Source organism: Lepidochelys kempii, chromosome 3 (genome assembly GCF_965140285.1).
Source record: "Lepidochelys kempii isolate rLepKem1 chromosome 3, rLepKem1.hap1, whole genome shotgun sequence".
NCBI lineage: Eukaryota > Metazoa > Chordata > Testudines > Cheloniidae > Lepidochelys > Lepidochelys kempii.
In genome coordinates, this window is record NC_136382.1 from 148,860,148 (window position 1) to 148,881,608 (window position 21,461).

Sequence of the window (21,461 nt, forward strand, 5' to 3'; positions counted from 1 at the left end):
TGTGTGTATAGAGCACTCTTCTGAGAGGTGGGAGGCCCCTGTTCAAATCTGGTCTTCACATCAGGCAGAGGAGGGAATTGAAGCTGGGTCTCCCATATCCTGGATGAGTGCCCCAACTGTTGTAGAGAGACTCAGTGGTCAGTGCTGTAACATACAACAAATGCACTGATCTATAGTGAGGCACAATTCCTGAAAAAGAGGGAAAGCTGCCTTGCACAGGGCTATCCAGAGCTTGTGGTTGAATGGTGCATTCTAACATACTGTGCTCTCTAGATTTTGTGGCACTGTTTGCCATATGATGCTCTGTAGCCATCCAGGAGGAGGGTCTTGGATACACATGCCTGGAAGAGGAAGACCTTCATACTTGTCACTTCCACCTCAGCTACTGAACCCAGGTCAAGTCACTCTAGAGATGAAGACAACTTGGATGGGCTTTTCTCTGGAACCTGCTGCCCTTGCTCAGAAATAGGTGGCTATTTTATCCTTAAAAAGCTAAAGTGCAGTGCAATGTTGTCACACATTAAACAGCAACCACCCATTCCCCAGATACAGCAGGAGTTTTCCCTCTAACATGCTCCTAGAATGAAATAGGACAAAATACTCCTAACTTTCAGTGAGAATTTAATGGTTATTTTTAAATTAAAAGCTCTAGAAATTGATTTTTAACCATCTGGCATTTTGTTTTAGGCTGGTATCTGTGGCTACCAAGCAAATAGATATTTGGCTTTATAAAGTGTAATTAGAAATACAGTTAATAATTACCTCAGGCTGGTGGTCTACCAATGTGCTACCATTTATCTGTGCATACTGCCACCCACTTGGTCATGACTCACAGATGCTCCACCTTTCTGACCAACTGCCTGATATCCTGTGCCAGGAGCTCTGGTTCCTCAAAGGCAGCAAAATGCCCCCCACGTGGCATGTAGGAGTAGACGACTATGTTCTTGAACAACTTCTGTGCCCAGGAGCGTGGACTATGTGCAAGCTCTTGGGGGAAAGCAGCAATGCCAGTGGGTACATACACTCCAATCCTTAAAAACAAACAAAAACAAAAAAACCCATCCTGTTAGGAGCTTTTTAAATCAGTACATATTATTTGTGGAGGGAGATGTTATTTAAAGCATTTGGTTTTCTTAATAAAATATTAGATAATCAAGCTCAATCAGATCTATTACAAAAGGTATTAGTTCAAGATTAATCAGCACAAATACAGAAAGATAGGGGTTAAATCATTACTACTCCATCGATGTGGGAAACAGTCCACAGTGCAATCTGTTCTGGAAATATATATTCACTACTGAGTAGCATGTATACATTATATGTTACTCTGACAGAAAACTCTCCAAATTCATTTTTTATCAGGAATACCCTAATATTTCTTTTCCCATGCAGTCTGCACTGGTGGTTCAAGGTTACTGGAATTCTGTACACAGTTTGTTGCAACAATTCAACCAGTTTGCATATTAGTCTCAAACCTCAGCAGAACAGTTATCTTGTTCTTGGCTATCTCTACCCGTGCCAGGAAGAAGAGTTCATACATTGCAGTTTAATATATTTCAAGACAGAGCATACTGGGAAAAATGGCTCACTAATACTTCTTTGTATGGCTGATATATATTTAGAGTACCAACTATCATTTTACATTCAGATGGTTAAGCCAAGAGTGTTGCTGTGATAGCTTCTTCATATCTGTGAATTGGGCACTGAGTTGTATGTTCCATGGTCTGTTCTGGGTGACCACAGTTGCACACGGAAGAGTCTTTAATTTTCCAATTTGTGCAGCAAGTATCCTCATCCGCCATGGTTTGTGCAGATGTGGTTTAGGGTTGCTCATGAACTTCGCAGGAGATCAAAGCCAGGGATCTTCTGCATCAGGTCTTTCATGAGGTGTGTTTTTGTGACTTCTTGTGAACTCCATTCAGCCTTTCAAGCTTCTTCAGAGTTGAAGTTGCATTGGCGAAGGTTAAACATGTGGGTCCAAAAGGACTTACATGACTGCGAGCAGGGGTGAGGAATGTTTGTTAAGGTTCTGGTGGATGGGAAGACATTCGTTTTCCTTGATCCACTGGAATTCCCAAAGGGTAGTGGCGTCATGATGAATGGATGGGGGAGCAATATGCAACAGCACCAGCAGCCAAGGTGTTGGGCTCAACTTGCGGGTTCCAGTGATATACCGCACTGGATATCAACAAGTTAAGTGTGGCTACTTCTGGTCCATACCACTGCACAGTATTTGCTTCACTTTAACATACTAGAAATCCTTTTTAGAAATACATACTGTTGGCTAACAATTTTGTCCAACAGTCCCCCGTGTTGTACCCATCCACAAAGACAAATGGAATGATTGGCTTAGAATCTTGTTTGAACCCAAGCTAAGCTCTCCAGTAGGTTAAAGCTATTTAGATTCTCTGTAGCTGGAAATTTGAAGGGTAGTAGAAATGTAACTAACTATTATATGTCTGCCTTGTGGTCAATTTCAATTGGACTAGTGCCAAATTAAAATAAGTTATGTGTTTAAAAAACAAAACAAAACAACCCTGTAGATCATAAATCCGATTGGCCCAGTGTGAGCAGACAGGCCTGGTGACCCTGGTTTGGTGAGTTCTGCCTTTCTATATGCATGCTGTCCTATCTTTAAAGCAACTTGACATAAACCAAATGGAGCTGACTATTCAATGTCTTATCATTCAATGGTATAAATTGAACCTTACATTTGTTATACACTAAGGACAATACCATTAAGCTAATTATCTGTCACTGATTAGAGCAGGCAGTTTACCTTGTTCAGCATTCCTTAATGAACTGGTTTAGCTAGTTAACTCATAGCTACCACAGAATCTCTTTACCCATGTGATGCTCCTTACTTTCTGTAATTCCAACATTTTTCTTGTATTTGGTTAAAACCCTTGAACAGTTTCACACATTGTATATAGTATATCTTTCTTCAAGGGCCAGACCATCAATACCAGGCACCATAAGTTTAATAACTGTTAGGATGCTGGTGCTTGAAATATTTTAACATATCTTTTGATATTTTCCAAATCTGCTGGCTGTAGTTGGTGGTAGGGCCTGCAGTAGCATAGCAAATTGAGTCATGGCCGTAGGTACTACTGCCTCCTGGGAGTGCCTCCCTTCTTCTGGCTTACTACGTAGGCTGGAGAAGTGATATGTGCCGTTCAGGCTCTGAAATGCTTCCATTAAATAGTAGGGTTGTACTAGAAACAGACAGCTTCTAGAACAGCTTTGCATGCTGTAGACTAGACCAGTTTAACCTTACTACACTTAAATTTGTATAGCAGGAGCCCACAGCCTCCCATGCAATCGACCCATCTCCTCTCAGTAACTGATTGCATTTTAAAGCCCCTGTTGCTGTTGTATGTAGACTCCCCTATACAAATCTAAAGGAATCAATTCCATTCTAAAGGACAATTTTCTCGATTTCCTTATAGTGTATGAAACTAATGATAGCCAGTCTTAGGGTGGGAGGGGAGGAATCATGGTCAGCAAAGTGCTCCTGCTTAGCCTTATCAGTGGCAGTCAGCTCTTTACGAATCCAAAGCTAATACTTGTTCACCATACCAAATTCCAGATAGTCATCCATCACTTGCTTAAATACATTAACACACTACTACCTCTCCTAGAGGACCACTCCCTTTGTAATATCTTTTCTAAATTCTCCTTCCATGTGTTTTTTACTTATATCTGTGGCTCCTAGTTGTAGTCTGTCTAAAAGTGATTACTTATTAATTCAGTGAAACTGTTGACCAAAAGGGAGAGGCTCATGAGTGCAGGAGACAACTCTCACAGGAGCTAGCTTCAAGCTAAACTCACTCCCAGAAGAGCTAAGAATGACTATGGGCCTCTGTTTTGAACACATCACATACAAAACTCATTGCTGTTACTTCATGTTCCTTAAAGAAATTCTACACGTCACCACTCACCTCTATATTCCAAAAATAATCAAGCTGTTTCTCCAACAGGTTGGGGAAAAAACACCCTTTTTGTTACAGTGATAGTACCACTATAAGAATCTGGATTGATTTGTTTTTGAAATATGTAGGAGGAGCTCAGCTACTATAATGATGGAGCCATATAAGTACCTAGATTGTTTATTGCCTGCAATGGTGTCTAGCCTGCACCTCATCCCACCCCTTCTTTACCTGGCAGCGGGAGCGGTGTTGAGGTTCTTGGAGAGATTCTCCTTGTAGAAGCGCATTGAGGGCACAATGGACGAAGTTACCCAATAAATCATCACATTGGTCAAGAGGTCATCCAGAGAGAATTTCCTATTGAGGGATAAACCAGAGAAGCATCACTGTCACAGGGGCTAGTCTCTGCACATTATCAGGTACATGCCTTGAAGAGTGGGCAGCCTATCTGTTCTCCTCTCATCACTTGGCCCTAAACTAAGCTGTAGAGCACTGAGTGTTGGTGCAGTAGTGCTGCAGCCAATCCATTACACAAGGCAATCTGCATAGTTTAGAATTGTATGTTCCCTTGCCCTCTACTTAAATTTGATCTCAGTGGTGGATTGTCTCACCTCCCTACTGTTGTGAGCAGCCTTCCTTTAGTTGCATTTCTCCTTCACACCCATTCATTGACATGCCACTGTTCCATACCTCTCCAGACCTCCATTGTCCATGTCCCGGAATGATCTATCGGTCCAGGTAGAGAACTTCTCCAGAATGTATGCAGCAAGTCCCACAGGGGAGTCGTTTAGTCCACAGCCTAATTCAGGAAAGCAACAGAACAGCTCTGAGGTTCACATGGCACTGCATTACCTCCACTAAGGATAAACTGGACTTAGAATCATAGAATATCAGGGTTGGAAGGGACCTCAGGAGGTCATCTAGTCCAGCCCCCTGCTCAAAGCAGGACCAATCCCCAATTAAATCATCCCAGCTAGGGCTTTGTCAAGCCTGACCTTAAAAACTTCTAAGGAAGGAGATTCTACCACCTCCCTAGGTAACACATTCCAATGTTTCACCACCCTCCTAGTGAAAAAGTTTTTCCTAATATCCAACCTAAACCTCCCCCACTGCAACTTGAGACCATTACTCCTTGTCCTGTCCTCTTCTACCACTGAGAATAGTCTAGAACCATCCTCTCTGGAACCACCTCTCAGATAGTTGAAAGCATCTATCAAATCCCCCCTCATTCTTCTCTTCTGCAGACTAAATAATCCCAGTTCCCTCAGCCTCTCCTCATAAGTCATGTGTTCCAGACCCCTAATCATTTTTGTTGCCCTTCCAGGAAGTCTCCTATAGGGATCAAGCAGAGACTTCGGATACTACCCACCTTTGTGCAATTCCGTTTGGGACATTTAGTACTGGCAGAGCCCAGATTGTCATTCTCAGACCCGTCCCCCCAGTTTTTTAATGCAGAGAGAAGCCGAGAACTAGGACAGTCATGGTGGTGGCAGTAATGGCACGATGGGAAAGTGTCCAAAGGAACTACACTTTAAAGGAGGCAGGAAGTGGGGATTGCATTCCCAAACAATGGGTGTGACTGGAAGAGGTCAGGAGGTTCTAGAGTGCCCTTAGTCAGTGTTTATGAAGGTGGAAGGGTGAGAATACTGTGCCCCCACTATCCTTTTCTTACTCATGCTTTGTGAACCAAAATATAATAAATGCAGAATTTATATAGCATATTATCTGTTCACCTGGTGGGGTAGGGAAGTATTTTACAGTTAAGGAAACAGTCAGAGGGAGATACAGTGACGTGCCAAAAACCATGTGTAATAAATCCTTGTTAGAACTTGACTAGAACTCTGGAGTTTCTGGTTCCTAGTCCTTTGCTCAGTCCACATTGGTCCTCAAACATTCTAGGCCTTTGTCCAGATGTGACAGGTATCTCATGGACCACATGTGTCTATTATACAAACTCCCCAGCCATGTGGAGACTGTACTCTACCTGCTGTGTCGGGCTTGGTGGCCTGGATGTGCAAATACCCGGTCTCCCGCAGAAGTTCATACACGTTCTTCTCCAAGTATGGGTATAAGCGGCGGGAGTCTTCCCTGGTGAAGCCCACCAGCCATGGCACGTAGGCCCCCAGCAGTAAAGACACCAGCCTCCCCAAACCTCTTGAGGTGGTGATGACAAAATTCAGATGAAGCCCTTTCACAGACCTGGAACCAATGGTATTGAGGAATAAAATAAGAATCAGCAATATGGATTAACAATAACAGAACAAAGGGATCTTGTCTCCAGGTTCCCTCTGAGATACAGAGCTGTGCTAGGACAGCAACACTGCACTAGGCCCATCGGTACTTCCGGAAGAATGTCTCTCCTAACCATACATAGCTCTTCAGGCATGTGTATTCACAATTCCCTTATGTGAAGACATGTAGCAAATAGCGTAGAGATAGCGCAGCTGATGCGAGCACCAACACAGCTGCACTGGAGAGGACAGAATAACTACAGCAGTCTTAGACTCCCATTTGACTTGGCATGGCAGAGCCATCACTGTGGCTTGGGTTGTTCTCCTAAGAGCCTCATTTTGAACCCTAGGTAATGAAGGCTTCATTGTGCATTTGCTGAGAAGCCTGTGGTGAACCACACATGACCCTAAAGCTCCCAGAGACTTCCCATTGAAATCAATGGGCATCTCAATACTTTTAAGGACCTGGGCCATGATGACTAACTCCTTTAGCACCTTCCCCCTTGATTTGGTCTCCTTTCACCTGTTGGATCATATTAAAGAAGTTCTGTATTAAAATCACAAATGAGTTTGATTCCCCATAGTTTAAATTCCAGGGCATTACTAATTAAGAGGTCTCTTGGTTTTTGGTACTGTTTCTCTCCCTCTCTGTGTGAAACTTGCAAGCTGCTAATTGTGTTAGTACATTCTAAGACAGAGTCTGTTCTCAAAGCAATTCTTTGTAACAACAACTATTCACAGAGAGAGAGACTCAAAGCAATACTCTGTAACAACAGAAACAGCACCCAGAGACTCCCCGCCCTTTTGTTGTATTCATCTCGCTTTGTTAACAATTATGATTAAAATAGAGATAGAGGATGTACGTGGATGGATGCTTGGTGTGGATAATAACTGAATGATCAGGGAGGTGCCAGCCTAAGAATCCAGTGTCCATCGGCTAAAGAAGGTGTCAAGTGGAAATAACCAGAGGACCCCCGGAGGGCAGACTGGAATCCACCCAACAGCCTCAAGGATGGGAGAACCAAAGAACAAGATAACATCTGGCAGCATAGAGCCGTCAGGAATGTGCTATCTGCTGATTGATTCAGCAACAGCATGATGAAGCAATTCCCATAGACTGGCATAGGAAGAAATTCCTATAAAAATGGACTCTAGAAAGTGAGAACTTTGGGGTCTGATTCTGCAAACCAACTTCCAGGAGCATCAGATGAGCATCTGACAAGGCCCTGCTCCCTCCTCATGTCCAGGCCACCTGGCCAGGGGCTTGGCATGAACAACTCTAAGGCTGGTAAATATAATAACAACCTTGCAGAACCTGTGTGTGAATAAATATGAGATTGAATGAAATGTTATAGCTATAACTAACTGCTTACTATGATTCTTTCTGTATTCACAATAAATGTGGCATTTTGCCTTTTCCCCTTTTAATAAGATCCTGCTGGTTTTTATTTTATTGGTATAACACACCTAGGGAGCTAACATGGAGCACATGCTTTACAACAACTCACTGTCTAAGGCTATGTCTACACTGCACTTTTGTCAGTAAAACTTTTGTTGGTCAGGGGTGTGGTTTTATTTTGCCAGCAGGAGAACTCTCTCCTGCTGGCAAAGAGCAGCTCCATTGGAGTCCTTATAGCAGCACAGCTGTGTCGCTGTAAGATACGCAGTGTAGTCATAACCTAACATTTAACTTTATCATCTAAGAGCAGCCTCATGTTTCTCCTCCACCCAGATGTTCTAAGCCTGCATTTTAGGCAAGGAAGGAATTTATATCTCATGCTACCATTTAGCCTCTCAAAGGTTCCCCAACCAGATTTGAATCTCCTCATTACTTCTCATTTCTGATTTGGAAGAGAGATCACCGGGTGGGTCTATTCTAAGCCTTAAGGCTTCTTTGGAGGATGGGATGGAGAGGGCACAGTTCACATTCACAGCTGACTCAAAGCTGGGAGTGATCACAAATACTTTAGATACCGCTGAAATATGAATGCAATAGAACAAGCTTGAGAAATAGGCTGAGATCTATGAAACGGGAATGAATAAAGATGAATGCAAAGAGGTGGGGGGATACATAAGAGGGGATAATCCAATGCACAAAGCTAGAATGGAAAAGAAGAGCTAGGCAGCGGCAAGGCAGCCCCAAGAATTATCTGATTTTGGGGGTAGAGTGCAGGATAAACTCAACAGGAGTCAGCTATGCATTGTTGCCTGTACTGGTTTATATTATCAGGGTGGCTGTGTAGATCAGCTGTGAAGCCAGAGCTGTAGCCTTACATTCAGCTTGGGCACTCACTGTGGCAAACATTTTTTTAAAATGGCCACTAATTTTGGGTGCCAAACTTGAGGTTTACAAAAACTGGGACACTCAACATTAATGGCCATTAAAAATTTTTGGATCTATGCTATTTCTTTTTTTAAAAAGGACATTAACTCTGGAGAGAGTCCAAGTGACAACAACATACATAGGAAAAAGAATGAGGAGTACTTGTGGCACCTTAGAGACTAACAAATTTATTTGGGCATAAGCTTTCGTGGGCTAAAACCCACTTCATCGGATGCATGCGGTGGAAAATACAGTAGGAAGAGATGTGTACACAGAGAACCTGAAAAAATGATATAGTTGGTATGTCAACCCCCATTTTTTCATGTTCTCTGTGTATATATATATATATATATCTTCCTACTGTATTTTCCACTGCATGCATCTGATGAAGTGGGTTTTAGCCCGCGAAAACTTATACCCAAATAAATGTGTTAGTCTCTAAGGTGCCACAAGTACTCCTCATTCTTTTTGCTGACACAGACTAATACGGCTACCACTCTGAAACCTGTCACCATACATAGGAAAAAGTATGGACAAATCAGAGGAAAGAAGAGTGCTTTACCCAAGATTAAACAACTCTACAAATGCAAAGGGGACAGGGACCAATTCTCAATCAGCTTCACAGGCTCCAGTTATGGGGCTTGTTTCTGGCTCAGCTTATATCCTAGGATCTCTCTACTAATTGGAGTAACTCTATCTAAGGAAAGTTTAGAACCCCTTACGGGATCGTAGCTTTGCTTCTTGCTCTAGAATCCAGACTACTGCCTAGCAGCGATGCAGAAAAGTCAAGAGAAATAGTTTCAGAAACCTCCTGACTCCTGCTCACCTGGAGACTGCTTGTCAGCTATATTTTGGTAAAGGTTCTCTGGGCTAGGGCTGTTCAAACAAGGGCTTCACAGATAACTTGGCAGGAGTCCGAGGACTGATATTAATCCCTATCCATTGGAGAAGATGGCAAGCATCTGAATCCTTAATACAAGGGTGCAGCTTGCAGAGGCTCCAGCTGAGTTGCCTGACTGCTTGCTGGGATGTGTTTTTTAAAAAATCAGTACATTATTGGTTCTTTCCATTTTCCTTTTGATTTTTAAGCATTTAGGGTTCATATTTTTCAGTTCTCTCCAACTACAAGGATGAGAAATATTATTTTATTTTTTAAATGAATGATGAGATTCTTATGTAGCCACATAACTCCAGGAGCTGGGGAGCAAGACTCCACATATCACAAGACTGGGGATAAAACTACAAGAGTTGGCAACAGTGTGTCCTGAGTACAAGGGGGAGGGCAGGGTATGTCATAGGAACCAGAACAGACAACTATCCCTCTCCTAACCCCCTTTGCTACTCACTTTGGCAGCATCTGGGCCATGTTTATGGTGATCTGAGAGCCCCAATCTCCCCCCTGTACATAGAACTCCTGGAAGCCCAGTCTCTGCATCAGCTTGTGAAATATCCGAGCAGCAGCCAGCGTATCAAAACCTGTGCATAAGGAGAAACCTATTATTAAACACCTGTTCTCCACCCAGTGAGGAATCATTGATACCACAGGGGATGCAGGTCAGTGTTCTGTTGGGTATTGCCTAGTACTGGTCCTCTGGATCACAGTGAAAGGAGACTTGAGGTAATTGGAAACCTTCCAATCCCCTACATTCCAAATCTCCACACCCACCCCTAAAGCTTTGTGACCTCAGCCCCATGGACTTTCCCAATATCACTGCAAAAGACTAACTCTTCTCTGGCAGATGGAGCTGACCCATTATCACAAAGCAGTTAGCACACTGGGGTTAAAAGGCCAAGAAATGAGTGCATTGCAGTCATTTCAGTGTCCCATGGAGAAGACAAGCACTGAAAGCACCAGGAGCCTAGAATGAAGCAGATACCAGCTGCCTGTATCCTAGTATGGAGAGGTCGGGTCCCAGACTGTAGACAGCTTGGATCATCCTTAAGAAGCACTGTAAGAGTGCAGGGTGCTTTCCCAGATACAACATAGGGCACAGACTCTCCCTCCCTCTTCACTTGTGCCTTCTCCACCTTGCAGTTCATCCAAATTAATCTTTCTCCCCATACCTGCACCCTCCATGCTCAAATCCCTTCACTGGCTCCCACTTAATCTCCGGCATCAAGTTCACATCCTTGCTCTTCCCATTTAAAGCTTTGCAGTCTCCAGTCCCACCCTCCTCATTTCCCCTTCTTCCACTCCCTAATCTCTGCTCCTGTTGCCTCCTTCACTCATCCTGCATCTTCTCCCAGGACACACTATGGGCCTGTAACAGCCTCCCAGTTAAGGTTCCCAGCGCCCTCCCTTATCTTCTCCAACAACCACTGGAAAACACCCGCCCCAGTCCATGAAGTGACCTGGCTCTAATGACCACCCACCTCATATTGCCCCATGTTCTATTGCACCCCTATTCCTTTGGGAAAGGGATCTGTTAGGTATACATCACCCCATTGTACAGCATGGTGTTCACCTATTGTGCGTCATACATCAGAAAGAGCTGGCACAGGAGAAGACTTGCTGGCTCGGGGGGGTCACAGACTAGGATACAGAGTCTTTCACCTCTAGGACCCTGGTTCCTCTCTGGTTCCAGGCTGGGGGGATTGGTGTGTGTGTGGGGGTCTCAGGGAAGTGGTAAATGGACTATGGATCCTATTGTCTATGGGGCACTGGTTCCACTTCAGCCCAAGACTGGGGAGACTGGCTGTCTTGGGGTATGTGTGTAGAAAATGAGATATGGAGCCTTTTACCAAGGCAATAATTACCTGACTCACAGGAATAGGACACAAAGACTTTAACTTTCAGGACATTTAGTGGATTGTGTGACTTGAGACGTAAGTCTGAGTCCAGTTCCCATTGGACACGTCAACAACACAAACATCATCGTAAATGCCCCTCCCCTCCAGCCCAGCAGAGACACCAAGGACTGACCGGTTTCTGGAGCATGAATTGCCCTTTCTTATTTAGGTGTGATCCCTAGAGGTCAGGTGAGGCAGGCTGAGAGAAGTCTGCCCTGGCCTTGCCCCTGCTGTACCTGTTCTGTGGATACCAGTATCTAGGGCAGAGGTGGGCAAACTGCGGCCCACAGGCCACATCCGGCCCCTGAGCTCCCAGCTGGGGAGGCTAGCCCCCGGCCCCTCCCGTGCTGTTCCCCCTCCCCTGCAGCCTCAGTGCGCTGCCAACGCTCTGGCCTGCCGCTCCAGCCGGGCAGTGCAGGCGGCGTGGCTGGTTCTGGCCAGGCGGTGGGGCTGCGAACTCCTTCCGCTCTGAGCAGCATGGTGAGGGAGCGGGCAGGAGGGGGGTTTGGATAAGGGGCAAGGGGTTCCGGGGGCCAGTCAGAGGATGGGGAACAGGGGAGGTTGGATAGGTGTGGGAATCCCCGGGGGCCTGTCAGGGGTGTGGATAGGGGTTGGGGCAGTCAGGGGACAGGCAGCAGTGAGGGCTGGATAGGGGGTGGGGTCCCAGGGGGGCGGTTAGGGTCGGGGGGTCTTGGGAGGGGGGAGTCAGGGGACAAGGAACAGGGGGGGTTGGATGGGTCAGGGGTTCCAAGGGGGGCAGTCAGGAGGTGGGAAGTGGGAGGGGGCGGGGGCTAGGCCATTTGGAGAGGCACAGCCTTCCCTACCCAGCCCTCCATAGAGTTTCATAACGGCGATGTGGCCCTTGGGCCAAAAAGTTTGCCCACCCCTGCTCTAGGGCCATCAATCCACCACCAGATTTGCTTTATTAAAAGAGCAGGTGGAGAACCCAACTCCCAGTGTTCAGAAATTAATCCATGGTTCCAGGGATGTCTCCCAGATGCTATTCCAGAAAGCACTGGGATTCTAATTAACTCCCTCCTGCCCATCACTCACCTCGTTGGTGAGGTGCCTCGGAGAAGCCATAGCCTGGGATGGATGGGCAGATGACCTCAAACACCACATCTTCATTCAGGCCGTGCCCAGCTGGGTCAGTGAGCAGTGGGATGATCTTATAGAACTCATAGAAGGAGCCAGGCCAGCCATGCACCATCAACAAAGGCCTGGCTGCCTGACCCTTGGGGATGCCAGGGGGCTTCACATGGACAAAATGGACTTCAATCCCTGCCACAAACCCAAGAGAAAAAAGTTAAGGCTCCAATTGCTTCTCAGCGCCTGGCCTAGACCCTAAAGGAGAGACGGAAATTCCTAGCCAGTGTTCACGGCAGGGCCACACAGAAAACCACAGCAGAGAGAGGAAGGTGCTCAGCTGGAGCTGGGTGCCCTCTACCCCTTTGGATCTATGTTTGCTCCTTTGTGGATGAGGAATAACGCCACAGTGAGAGAGGCCCAGACCCCAGCAACTACGTCTCTTGGGAAAGGAGTCCTAAATTTGTCCTCCTGAAGCTGATTCCTGTGAGGTGGTGACCCTAGCAGACAATGGATGCCTTGGATACCTCTGCCTGCTTTACTATATCTCACTGCAATGCTGAGCTCTGCATGGAACAAGCAGCCTAGTCTCGAGTTCCAGAGAAACCTGCATAGGAGGGCAGATGAGAGGAAGATGGGGGGAGGGATAGCTCAGTGGTTTGAGCATTGGCCTGCTAAACCCAGGGTTGTGAGTTCAATCCTTGAGGGGGCCATTTAGGGATCTGGGGCAAAAATTGGGGATTGGTCCTGCTTTGAGCAGGGGTTGGACTAGATGACCTCCTGAGGTCCCTTCCAACCTTGATATTCTATGATTCTAAGTGAAGTGGGGGATCTCAGAGAATTGTGGGAGCTCCAAGGATGGAGTGCTAGGGATGGGAAAGAAATGGAGGGGTGATTCATGAGTGAGGGGACAGGACAATGGGGCAGCTAGACAAAGAAAATAGAGGGAACTTGTTAGGAGCACCAGGGCCGCTAGGGGAGCAATAGGTGGGTGCTCCATGGAGGAAGAGGCACCAGGACCTCTGGAGGAGGCAAAGGGAGCATTCAGGGGCAGCTGAGACTCACCTTCAATGGTTGTTTTAAAATGTGGATATTGGTTCACAATTTCCAGCTGCTTCTGCCAGTTGAACTGGTTCCTCCAATAAGCAACAACTCTCTGCAGGTAGGTGGAGTTGAAACCATACTGGAAGGCAACTCCCTCCAGTGGCGGTGTGTAGCGAGCCTGGTCCAGGCGCTGGTGCAGTTCCTGCAGAGGGAGAGTTCCCACACTGCTCCATCCCAGGCCAGGCTCACAGGGGCTGCTCTCAGTGCCCATTACCCGCTGGAGGAATTGTTCTAACAGGGGAGCCAAGGATAAAGTCTCCTACCTGCCCAGGGCCTTAAGGAGGCAGCTCTGCTTTCTATATCATTATCTGGGACCCAAAGGGCACCGTTCAGGCAGCCACATGCCACACCGGGCCTCCTGGATCAGGTACATGGTGAAAATATGTTTTGTATGTTATTGGCTAGAACCAGGAACTAGGGACAGAACTCCTTGGTTCTACTCCTGGCTCTGCCTCTGACTTGCTATGTGACCTTGGTGAAATCACTTCCCTTCTCTGTCTCAGTTTCCCTGTCTATACAGTGAGGTAATCCTACTGACATAATGCAGATTAGGGACTGGGAGGCTGTTAATGACTGCAAAGGGCTTTGAGCTCCTTGGAGGAAAGGTGGGTAGAAGGGCCTGCTGCATGGAAGTGCCAGGTTCTAGTCTATCAGCATTCTCCTAGAGAGCCTAAAGCATCCTGCTTGGTGAAAGGAGCTGTTTTGCCAACACCTGGGTTTAACCCTATCTTTTTACCATGGTGCTGGATTATGAGCCCTGGGAGCTGAAGGCATCTTTTTATTCGTAATATGGATCTGGCATGGAACCCCATACTGCCCCAGCAAGTGTGCCTCACCCCTGCCCTGGAGAGACAGTGCTATTCAGGCCTTGAAGCCTGAGCAGAGACACCAAACAACAGAGATAACTGGTGCCAGAGGCAGGGTGGTTTTGTGATCTGGCCACCCAACATGAGCAGCTCCTCAATCAAATCAAATAACAGCAGCTTTCAGTCACTACTGACAGGGACTGGAATGGAACTGGTGACCTAAAGGTGAAAGTCTCTATTGCTCAATCCTAGTTACCTGCCCTGCCCACTGCTAGTAAATTAGAATCTTAGTGGTAGGCATAGTCTGCACTTTCCCATAATAGTTCTGCCAGTGCCCCGCACTCTGACCTGCAGCCTCCCTGCTATTTCCAGCCCTGGGCTCCCCACACACTGCTCTGCCAGCGCCCTTCACCCCTGACCTGCAGCCCTCCTGCTATTCCAGCCCTGGATTCCCCACACACAGCTCAACTGATGCCCTCAATCCTGACCTGCAGCCCCTTGCTATTCCTAAACCAATACAGACAGCTCTACCATTCAGTGCATCTCAGTCTCCACCAGCAGCTTCTGCTGTTCCAGACGTAGGCCTCTCAGCAGAAACTGTCTTGACCTCTGTGGAGATTTTGATAAACTTCCCTTAGACTGGGGCTCAGAAAACTCGGTTATTTTGTGATCTAATTTGGACTAGAACTCACGTGTGGAGGGATGGATAGCCAGTACATTGTCCCACAGTGCCAGACAGCTGTGCTGGTGTATTCAAGTACAACGCTAAGGTCACTAGGACATCACCTTGAAGCAGTTAGATGGATCTGACTGGCTAACTCTACCTCTCACTCTGCTTTCTATTCCCCACCAGCTTCCCCTCCCTGGATACTTCTCCCAGTTCCCTATTCTCAGTCAGTGATACCTGAATTTCCCTGTCAGAGGTTTCAATTTGGAAGGATCGTATTCTCTCATCTTCTTTCTCTCTTGGTGGCCTCTTGCCTGAGCCCCACCATCCATCTCCCATTTCTAGAGTCTTGATCTTCCGTCTAGACAGGAGCCAATAAACGAGGAGCCCTCCAGCTCCCAGAGCAGCAGGGGCCAGAATTACACTCCTCCAGGGATATTTAAAGGACCTAGGAAGACACAAGATGCTCGCATTCAGGAACAAAAGCTTCAAGACACTGAGACTGCACCAAGACCCGTATACATACATGGTGAGTTTGGGAGAGGATAAGCACCCACAACTCCTATGAAGTCAACAGGAGCTATGAGTTCCCTCACCTCAGGAGATCAGGCCCTCCCAAGTTGGGGACACCCAGAATGAGTAACCAGCTCTGAAGATGTCGGCCTAAGTGCCTGGAAGCAGGTTAGAAACAGAACAACAATTTCAACAAGAGCTGAACAGAACTGCACCAGCTGGAGAGAAGGTTCTAGGCTTCCACAGAGCTCCCCCACCAGCTTTCCAACAGGCCATCAAGATACCACACCTGCAACTAATGAAACATGGGTTGAGGAACCTGGATCACCACCTGCCTGGACACTGGTCACAAAGCTACCCAGGCCCTCTCCTTGTGGTGAACAGCAATCCCATATTCTTAACAGCAGAAAAAATATATGCACAGATTGGGGAACTGGCCACGGGGGACACTGGGAGGCCTAATGTTCAGATATACTTTAGCACTGCAGTGGGGGAGGGGAACACACATGTATATCTCAAGGTAGCCGAGTCAGCTCATCCAATAAAGTGCTAGATTTGTGTCACTGTCATGCATGGGAGTGTGATCATAGAATCATAGAAGATTAGGGTTGGAAGAGACCTCAGGAGGTCATCTAGTCCAATCTCCTGCTCAAAGCAGGACCAACACCAACTAAATCATCTCAGCCAAGGCTTTGTCAAGCCAGGTCTTAAAAACCTCTAAGGATGGAGATTCCACCACCTCCCTAGGTAACCCATTCCAGAGCTTCACCACCCTCCTAGTGAAATAGTGTTTCCTAATATCCAAACTAGACCTCCCCCACTGCAACTTGAGACCATTGCTCCTTGTTCTGTCATCCGCCACCACTGAGAACAGCCGAGCTCCATCCTCTTCGGAACCCCCCTTCAGGTAGTTGAATGCTGCTATCAAATCCCCCCTCACTCTTCTCCAGACTAAATAACCTCAGTTCCCACAGCCTCTCCTCATAAGTCAGGTGCCCCAGCCCCCTAATCATTTTCGTTGCCCTCCGCTGGACTCTCTCCAATTTGTCCACATCCCTTCCGTAGTGTGGGAACCAAAACTGAACACAGTACTCCAGGTGTGGCCTCACCAGCGCCGAATAGTGATGGGGGAGGGGGGTGGAGCTTCCCAATGCACAGCAAGAGTGGACTCTGGGGCAAGGGAAGACAATGGCCGTCAACCTCTGGAAGGAACCGTCAGCACAGGAGCATTGAGATAATTTCCCCCAACTCCACTCTGCAGGGCCTTCCACATGGTTTCATCACAGGTTTGAACATCCTCTAGGTCACCACTGGACCTGAGGCCTTGGTTTCTCCATAGAAGCAAAGATCTGCAGGGCTGTTGACGCTGGTAGACCAAGTGGCAGCTCTTGCCAAGGTTGTAGGCATTAGCTAAGAACTGACAAACTCATAGCTGGAAACCAAACCAGTTCACCTTTATGTTAGTTTTGTTCAGAATATGTATTAGTCTTATAAGAAGGCATTTAGTATTTGGACTCTATTAAATGCTTGTAAGTTGCTGCATGCATTAATCTCACTTGTAATGTCTGTATGCCATACTATAAGGTAAAATATAAGTTTGTTTTATAATTGCAAAAATGCCTGCTCTGAACTTGTGAACTAGACAGTAAAGTGGCTCCCACTGCCCATCCAGGAGGACTATCAAAATTAAGTGAGCTATTGTAAGACAAAAGCTTTGTTGATTACCCCATCCACCCATGGGCAAGTATGTACAGAAGGCCTCGTCCTATCGGTTTAGATGCTGGAAGAGGGAAATAAAATTAGCTAACATGAAGAATTTTCATCTCTTTGCTATTTGGATTCTCACAGGGCTGGAGCTAAGAAACAAAAAGCAGAGATTCCCAGGGTCAACCTGGGTTAACCCCTAAAAAGAGATTCAATGCTGATAGATTATATCTGTCACCTTTTGAATCACAGATTGAAATTCATCGGTGTATATATGCTTGCTTGCTTTAGCCTGTAAATAACTCATTTCTTTTTCCCAGTGAATAAACCTTTAGTTAGTTTATTACAGGATTTGCTATAGGAGTTGTCTTTGGTGAGAGTTCTAAGGTACAGATCGATCTGGGGTAAGTGACTGGTCTTTGGGCTCTGGAAACAACCTTAATATTTTGTGATTTTTGATGTAACCGACCATTTATCACTAAGTCTAGCTTGCCTGGGTGGCAAGATAGACTGGCGAGCCCAAGGGCATTGTCTATGACTCCATAGTAAGACTGGTATAGTGATCTAGGAGTTCACATTGGTTACTCGGTTGGTGAAATCTAATTACAGAACATACCACCAGTTTGGGGTGTCTACCTGGTTTTGACAGTCTGCCCTGAGGTTGGCCACTCCAGACAGCGTGACAAGGGCCATCTCTGTCTGGTGCCCCCATTCCTTCCCAGGGCTGTCACTCTCTAGGGCCCATAGTCACCATGACACTGGCCCTATATCATGTTGCAAGATGGTGCTGTAAACTCAGGCTATCTAGGAAAGTGTCACGTAATCAGGGCAGGCACTAGCAAATATGAGGTATCATTTAAAGCCATTCAATCATCCCTCAGCTATGTAGTCTCCAAGCCTTGCTCCAGCTCTTCTGCCAGTTGTGGAAATAGTGACTCTGTCTAGACCTGGCATGGAGGAAGTTAGGAGGCTCAGGAAAGGAGATTTGTGGGGACACAAAGAGTGTGAGGGGCTGCCCTGTGTCTAGCCAGGGCAGTGAAAAAGGGGGAGACAGCAGCATTTGCTCCCACTCCACCCACATGATCTGGAACAGAAGCAGCTCCTGCAGGGCTTGGGTTGCCACCTGTGAGGTGCAAAAAAAATGGGAGATCTTGCTGATCCTGAGCCAATAAAACTGGCCAGCTGGCAGTGTGTCCTGAGCACCCTGACAGATTTCCCCAGACAGCTACCTCAAAAAAGGGATGATCCTGGGAAAACCAAGATGGATGGCACCCTTAGTTACTGGAGACCCCGCGACTGAAACGGGGCAGCATTCTCTGAAACAGCCCCAGTCAAGCTGCTGAGCAGGAGGCTCCTGCCAGTTCTGCCTGCCAAGAGGGAGCAGGGCTCCTGAGAACAAAAAGCCTAAGCTGCCCCCTTCATGGTGCTTTCCGGGCGCTGAGCAGTTTACGCAACAGGTAATCGAATCCCCGTGCACTTAAATCCCAGAGGTTTAACTGCCTGGAGGCCTGAAACACAGAGTATCATGGCAGGTTATGGCACCAATTTAGGGCTGAGCAGCTTTAACCCTGCTAATCCGCATCAAGTGGCTCAGATCAGCAGCCCCTTGACTGCCCCAAGGCAGTGTTCACTAGCAAAGCGTTCTCAGTCCAGGGGGTGCATAGGCAGCCACTCCTAGGTGACGCTTCCGAATGGAATGGCTACCTAGGTAGTGTTCTGTTCCCAGCATTAGATTAGTGCTGGAGCTTGGACCAAGGGCCCTGTTGGACTTCACCCCTCTGCCATGATTCTGGATGACAAACAGCACAACCCCATAGCACTCGCCCCCAAAGGGCTCTCCTGCTCCTGCTGCACTCACCGGACACTCTGAAGGATTTGCTGCCACATGTCTGTACAAGTGCCTGTGACTTGCAGTTCAGCTCTGCCCAACTCTAGTGCTGGACTTAGAAAGTCTCACGCCCCAACCGCAGCTACCGCCTTCTCTGCTTTCTCAGTGAGGATGCAAACTACCTATATATAGTTGGCTAGTGCCACCTGCTGCCTTCATGTGGAATTGCAAATGGCCCAATCACCTGGGCACCTCTCCAATTCACCTATAGTTTTGGATGAGACAAAAAAGTGAGGCCCTGTCCTAAGCATCAGGGTGTTCTAGCTGCATTCTAGCCTAGAGAATCATATTTTGCCTCCCTAACATTCCATTGCAGTCTCATTTGGATAAAGGATTCTCCTTCACTTCCTGTCCTAAACTGCCTTGTAGTACCATTAGTGCAGAATGGCTGCTGTATTTCACCCATGAGATGCTGGTATTTCAGTGATGGGGGAAGAAACTTCCTCTGTCTATGCGGTGTTCCAGGTGAAATGGAATAATTTATAGATTTCAAGGCCAGAAGAAACCATTGTGATCGTCTAGTCTGACCTGCTGTGTAACAGGCCAAAGACCTTCCCTGAAATAATTCCTGTTTGAACTAGAGCATGTTTTTTTTTAGAAAAACAACAATCTTTGAGATCCTTGGTGCTGAAGACCCATTTGCTGAGAGTCTCTTTGCATTTTCAGGGCAGCCTGCACCTCTGGCAGCGGGAGGAAAGTGGGTTCCCTGGGTCTTTCGGAGCCTGGCATTTGGATTCATAAGCAGAGACTGTATTAAGAAATCAAGTGAATGAGGAGCACAGAACGAAGAATTAGAACCCAACCGTGTGGAAGGCAGCTGGGAAATCCTGTAAGAATGCTAATTAAAGTGCAACAGACTGTGATTTCTTTGCAATGAAGGAGAGTCCAAGAGACACCTTATACTGGGAAATCCTTATTATTTATTTCTTAGCAGTAAATACAAGTGAAGTGGCCTGTGCAGTTAGATGAAGAAGTGGCTCAAAGATCTCAAGGTAAAATCCTCAGTATGAGGATTGCGGGAAAGGAACCAACATAGATAGTTAAGGCTCCAAAGAGAAAGATAAGGGCTGAATGAGTTACTGCTGTTAAAGGGCTAAGGGGAATCAGATGGATTTTAGCTAAGATATAAGGGGAGACAGTCTTGGGCTATTAATAAAAAGGAGGCAAGGGGAGATAGGGGACTCCTCATTGTTTTTGCTGATACAGACTAACATGGCTAACACTCTGGATCCTGGTATGGTTGAGACTAAAACTGCATTTTCAATAGGGCTCTAAAGCACTGAAGTTTTGTCTGTGCGGAACTGAGGAAGCCCTGGAGGGAAAAAGAGTGCAAGCGAATCCTGGGAAATCGTCTACTCTTGGACTGCAGCAGTATCTACCCAGTAAACAAGAATAATTTTCTGTTAAACTGCTACCTCTAGTGGCCAAAATGCAGAACATTTGGCAGGAGTAGCTATAGCTGAATTCAACAAGACTTTCATATAATTTTAATGTGCATCCTAAGTCCACGCATTTTCTCAGGGAGATATCTGGTTTGAACTACAAAACTCTTTACTATCTACTTTATTCCCCTTTTTCTCGATACATCTGAAATGAGCAGAGGTTGACCACATGGAATATACTGACTTTCTCCTGACATGCTGCAAATTAATTCAGCTGCTGGCAGCTCTCTCTGCACTTTTACCCTAGAGCTTTACTGCTGACCTGCCCTTCTAAAATTGACAATGCTACTGCTCTGAACAGTTGTGGGTTCAAACACTGTCAGGTGTAGTGCTTGCTTAGGTTACTGTAGAATACTCTAATTGTAAGAGGGAAAGCACCCCAGAGTTTGAATGATGAACATTTAACAAGACAATTTGCCTCAATTAAGAACAGAATTAAATTAAGCAGCATCACACTTGTCATCTTAAATACACTTTGCGAACATTAACTCATCCATCCTAAGAACATGCCAAGAAAAGGGATAAAGGATTATTTTCTTCCCCTGCTTACAAATGGGAAACCTTCCCTGGCCATGGTTGCAGCAGGGCCTGAGAACCAGGAATGAACAGGAAATTGACAAGACTCTAAAGCAAAACTGACGCCTCTCCAGTTTCATTGCCCAAACTGAGTGAAAGGCAGAATGCAAACAAGCAGGATCAATAGGGAAAAGTCATGTTTATCTTTACGATTACTTCAGTCCTTTCAGCAGTCATTAGTGACATAAGGAAGGACAGGATGGGTGGCTATTAACAGCATGGCTTTGCAGTTTCCCGTTAATGTCGCTGCTTTTCATTAATGAGAGGTGTAGAATTTGTCCCATTCTGTTGCCCTTAAGTTTGATTCCAAGGCACAGTATTTGTCCTGGAGCAAAGAGAAGGGAATTCAGTCTCCATTCTACCTCGGGCATACACACAGGGACGTACATTCTCAGGATAATA

General features: G+C 46.3%; 1 protein-coding gene across 1 annotated transcript; it reads right to left on the reverse strand.

The window, feature by feature from the left end:
- Positions 1-613: 613 nt before the first annotated feature.
- On the reverse strand, positions 614-19,145 carry LOC140909361 (epoxide hydrolase 1). Its single transcript, XM_073338475.1, has 9 exons — positions 19,012-19,145; positions 15,174-15,384; positions 13,425-13,605; positions 12,327-12,554; positions 9,830-9,959; positions 5,914-6,128; positions 4,620-4,728; positions 4,161-4,286; positions 614-1,031 (listed from the first exon to the last, which is right to left on the reverse strand). Exons 1-9 carry the CDS (start codon positions 19,038-19,040, stop codon positions 830-832), a joined length of 1,431 nt encoding a protein of 476 aa, XP_073194576.1. The 5' UTR covers positions 19,041-19,145; the 3' UTR covers positions 614-829.
- Between the last annotated feature and the right edge of the window lie 2,316 nt (positions 19,146-21,461).

Coding starts and splice junctions, on each gene's coding strand:
- LOC140909361 (XM_073338475.1), bottom strand. CDS start 19,040: ATGTGGCAGCAAATCCTTCAGAGTGTCCG. Junction 12,555..13,424: donor TTTTAAAACAACCATTGAAG/GTGAGTCTCAGC, acceptor GGTTTGTGGCAG/GGATTGAAGTCCATTTTGTC. Junction 1,032..4,160: donor AACACCGCTCCCGCTGCCAG/GTAAAGAAGGGG, acceptor TTTGTTTTTAAG/GATTGGAGTGTATGTACCCA.